The sequence below is a fragment of the Emiliania huxleyi genome (genome assembly GCF_000372725.1).
Source record: "Emiliania huxleyi CCMP1516 chromosome Unknown EMIHUscaffold_1479, whole genome shotgun sequence".
Classification (NCBI taxonomy): domain Eukaryota; phylum Haptophyta; order Isochrysidales; family Noelaerhabdaceae; genus Emiliania; species Emiliania huxleyi.
In genome coordinates this window covers 2,474-6,884 of record NW_005201114.1, presented here as the reverse complement: position 1 = coordinate 6,884, position 4,411 = coordinate 2,474, and the positions used below count along the sequence as shown (strand labels likewise).

The following is a 4,411-nucleotide window of genomic DNA, read 5'->3' as shown; positions in this document are numbered from 1 at the left end:
CCCTCCCCCTCGCCCTCCCCCCCCCCCTGCGCAAGCGCTCCCCCCGGGCCGAGGATGTGGCCCCACAGCCCCGCGGGCGGAGAGCGCAGCCGCAGCAGCGCGACGACGCGGGCGAGGAAGGAGGGCAGCGCCAGGAGCGCGGCGTTGTTTGCGCACACGACGCACAAGTCGGGCTCCACGCACTCTGGCGCGGGAAAGGCGTCCAGACCTACACGCGGAATTCACCAACCTCGGGGCGGGAGCACACAGCTGTACACCCACCTCGGGGAAGATGGCGATGCGCAGTGTATTCAGAGCGCCGCGTGAATACGAGGGGCGACGAATGCAGCGAGTCCCGCAGAATACGGCCGCATACGGTCGAGTGCGTGTCCTCTCGAGCGCTGGTCGGACTACAAGAACCCGTGTCCGGCTTCTAGCCGCCCTAGCCCTGCTCTAGGGCCCTTTAGGAACCTTCTAGAATACGTGTCCGGCTTTCTAGCCGCCCTAGCCCTGCTCAGCCGATTTTGCGAGCAGCACTGCGAGGGCGCGCGAGACGAGAGCGAGGCCTACGGGAACGCTCCAGGGAGGTCCCGAGAAGGTCCCGAGAGGGTTCCTCGGCGCCCGAGCCGCGAGGCCTCGGGGCGAGAGGCGGCCGATGAGGCCCGGCAGGTCGGGCACCGCGGTGAGCGGGAAGACGTCCTGTCCCGCGGAGAGGAGCTCCTGCGCGAGGGTGAGCGCCGCGTCCACCGCCTGCGGGACATGTCCCGGACATGTCGTGTACCTGTCATGGAAAGGGCGAGCGCCGCGTCCGCCGCCTGCGGCTCCGCCATCAGCAGGAAGAGCGTGCCGATGAGCTCGTGGCGCGACGCGAGCGCCTCGGCGTGCTGGAGGTCGAGCATGGCGAGCTCGGCGAGGATCTGGGTGCACTCGTTAATCACGTCCAGAGGAGCGCCCTCGGGCAGGCGAGCGGACGGCCGCCCAGCCTCCCTCCTGCACAGCCGCAGGAGGACGCGGGAAATGATCGCGTCTCCGCCGCAGCAGAGAAAGACCTCGCGCTGGCTCGCCGACTCGCCCAGCCGCGCGCTCAGGTCAGCGATCAGCTTGCGTAGCTCGGCGGGAGCAGGCATCTCCGAGTCAAGCTGAAGCAATAGCTCGCCAGTGCCAACGTGTCCTCGAGAGGCGGCGACGGCGGCTCGGTCACGCGGGCCGCCGCCTGCGTCGATGCCGGCGAGGAAGCGAGGGGGGAGCGAGCGCAGGCCACGCGCGTTGCCGGAAAGCTCTCGATCGACGACGATGGAGAGGACGTTGCGCGAAGAGGACATGTGCATCGCGCAAAGACCCTTGCCGGGCCTTCCCCTTCGCGTGAACGCCCAGCAATGGGTCGATTCCGCATGGTACGGGACCCCTCAATCGTCTCGCCCTCCCTCACTGGTGTGTTCATTGGGGGGAGGTCATAACAAACACGGTACAGGATCGAGGTGCACGCTGCCAAAGCAGGGTCGTAAAAAAGCGGGGAACGAAGACCACGGAGCGGGGGGACCCCGAGTGCCGAGAGACGTGTCGGGTGTCGGCGTGTCGTCGGGCCCGGCATCCTGTGCGCGGCTTGCGAGCAGCGCGATCTCTCGCATAAAGATCATAGTCGTACTGAAAAACACACGTACATTATGCGTGGCGTATCACCTCTATAATCTAAGGCTCAAACAGCTTCGATTGACTCCAGCACTACACGTACAGTCAGTACAGTGTACAGCCGTACTGCACCTCGCTCCTCGCCTTTGACAATGACGGCTCTCTACGCGGAAGGACCGAGGTCCTTCAGATTCTTGATGGCGTTCTCGAACGCCTTCTTGACCTCCTTGTTGCCATAGATTTCCTTGAAGAAGGCAGCGACCTGGCGCAGGACACCCGACGAACGACAGGACGAGCTGCTGCATAGGTAAAACCACTTGGCCTCGGGCATGTCGGCTCCAAAGGCGCGGTTCATGGAGGAGTGCATGACCACCATGTTGCGCGGGTGGTCGATGCCACCCCACTTGCGCGGCACTACGTGGTCGACATCGAACATCCGCGACTTGCCGTTCCCGGCAGGACCCGTCGGGATGGTCTTGAACTGGTAGCCGCCCCTGCCAGGCCTTGGCTCGTAGAACGCCTTGAGGGCGTGGAACTCAAACTCTTGCGGCGTCATCTCGAGAAACTCCTCGTCAATCTGTTTGAGCATCTTGCCGGTGGAGATCGTCTTTTTTAGGTTGGCGTAGCCCATCGTTCTGATTGTGCCTTTCAAGGTCCATCTGATTAATTGTCAGTTTTCCTCCTGTGCAAGAGCGGAGAGGGCTCGGACGGAGCGCGTGGCGGGAGCGGGGGCAGGGAATGGGAGCGGGGGCAGGGAGGGGGGCTCAGTCAGCCGTGCAAAAAGCATCTCAATTAATAATATTAATGAAGAATTATTGCTCGTCACCACTCGCAACAGCTGTCTCGCGCCGCCGCCGTCTGTGGCGATGCGCAAAACATCAACAACGCTGCTCGCAACATGCGTGTCGCGCACTCATTCATGACCGGTCTCAATGTCCCTCCCCCCTGCGCGCGGGCCTTCTACGAGGCCCGCGGGTAGTAATAGTATCCCCCCATCCCCAGGGCCTCCAGGGCTCGCACCTCAACCTCTCACAGACCAGCGCACAGCGCCATACTGTAGGACGTATTTCTTCTCAATAACAAGGTCTGTGAAGGGGTTCCGGTTCCTACCCGGATATACGAGCTGTAGGGGGTCTGCTTAGCTGGCCCCTCCCAGATAGGTAGGTAGGTTGGTCTGGGATAGGTAGGTAGGTAGGGCGTTCATGGCGCGAGTCAGTGTGAACAGACCCCCTATCCAGGTAGGAGCGCCCCGGAACCCTGGACCAGCAAGAGCGCTCCCGCGCGCCCCCCCCGGGCGGGCCGCCCCCCCCCCCTTCGCTTAACGAAATAATATACAAAAAAAACGGGGTGAGCGGACTCCGCTGGTTCACTCCGTGTGAAATCCCTGTGGGGTGGCGGCGTGCCGCCGCGGTCCTCCCATACCCTAGGGGGGGATCAATCATACGATGCCTATAACAGATACAACAGTGAGCCAACTCTCCGGGCGGACCTTCACAGATGTCAGCCATCACACAGACGTACAGTGAAACAACCACACTCGTCCTGCCTTCTTCCTGGTGTACTGGAGAGACGCAAGCTACAATCCGTACTAAACTATGAGCGTTGTGCCGCACCTGCTGCCCTCCTCACGGCAGCCGCCAAGTTGATCACGAGATGTACAGACGCGAGGCCAGTGAGGGGTGCGCGAGCATAGCTGAGCAATAGCAGCGCGGCACCAGATAGAGCACCAGAGCACCACACAATCTCTGCGCCCTGTGCGCCACGCCCGGTCACGGAGCCTGGGGTGCGCACGGGGCCTTGTCGGCGCGAGGGCGCGCATGCCAGCCAGGAGCTGCCCACGCGGAGATAAGTATGCAATCAGCTGGCCGGGGACCGACGCAGTGCCTCTATGCGAGCCGCGAGGAACGCGGGGCCGCTCTAGGCGTCGAGCGCAGTCAGCAGCAGGCCATTTGCCTAATGGCGAGGAATAGCGACCGGTATTGGGTCGATGAGGGGCACTAGGAGCACTTGGCGCGGTGAAATTCTTTTCGTGCGGCTTCCCGGGGTGTACCTGAGTGGCTTCCCGGGGTGCCAGTGTCCGAAGAGAGAGTGGACCTGAGCAACGATACGACTGGGCGGAGAAGGATCAGACCAGCTGGTGTGGAGTAACATAGGCGCACCGTCCTCTGCCGCGTGATGAACCCCTTACCTGGTTTTGCCACTTTTGGCACCGCCGGCTTCACGGCAGACACCTCTTCTTTCTCCTTCAAGGGGGCGTACGTGAAGGGGCTCGCCAACAGGCACTTTGCCGGAATCCCAAACAGGAAGTCTATCGCCGCGTTGCACGAGTCGACGCACCTAGAGTCCGCGAAAGCAGTGGAGATGCGTCGACTTGTGGCGGCGGAAAGTGCAAAGCGTGCCATTCAAACGAGGACTGGAGTGGTGGAGGAGGAGAGGCCGGATTCTTCGCCTCGGCCTCCCACGACGTGAGAGAGAGCGGATGCGCGCCGCCGACCGTGATGCCTGCCATGGATGAGTCGACCCGCCCGGAGTGGAGGGGTGGAGGATTCCTACAACTGTACGGGGTTGTCTCAGGGGGGGGGGGGGGGGGGGGGTTTAAGAAAAGCGGCCCAAATTTGCTCCTCTCAAAAGGGACCCCTCTGGGCCAAGAGAGGGCATCCTACCCGGCGGGGGGGACTCTTTCCCCGTTTTGGTTCCCGGTGAGAAAAAATCTTAAAACCCCTGGCAAAAAAAATCCGGGGGCTTCCTTCCCCGGGTTCCCCGAACCGGTTTCTCACACACTTCCAATAAAACCCCCCTTTTT

At 62.4% G+C, this 4,411-nt stretch overlaps 2 protein-coding genes across 2 annotated transcripts; both read right to left on the bottom strand.

Moving 5' to 3' along the window:
• Window positions 1-483: 483 nt before the first annotated feature.
• EMIHUDRAFT_122763 (hypothetical protein) lies at window positions 484-2,239 on the bottom strand (the record flags this gene model as incomplete). The annotated part of the gene is made up of 3 exons (XM_005786969.1): window positions 484-729; window positions 1,029-1,192; window positions 1,786-2,239. The coding sequence occupies 3 exons, from the start codon at window positions 2,237-2,239 to the stop codon at window positions 484-486; spliced, it is 864 nt and encodes a 287-aa protein (XP_005787026.1).
• An 805-nt stretch (window positions 2,240-3,044) lies between these two features.
• Window positions 3,045-4,117, bottom strand: EMIHUDRAFT_460601 (hypothetical protein; the record flags this gene model as incomplete). Its single annotated transcript, XM_005786968.1, has 3 exons — window positions 3,045-3,561; window positions 3,768-3,945; window positions 4,017-4,117. The coding sequence occupies 3 exons, from the start codon at window positions 4,115-4,117 to the stop codon at window positions 3,526-3,528; spliced, it is 315 nt and encodes a 104-aa protein (XP_005787025.1). The 3' UTR covers window positions 3,045-3,525.
• Between the last annotated feature and the right edge of the window lie 294 nt (window positions 4,118-4,411).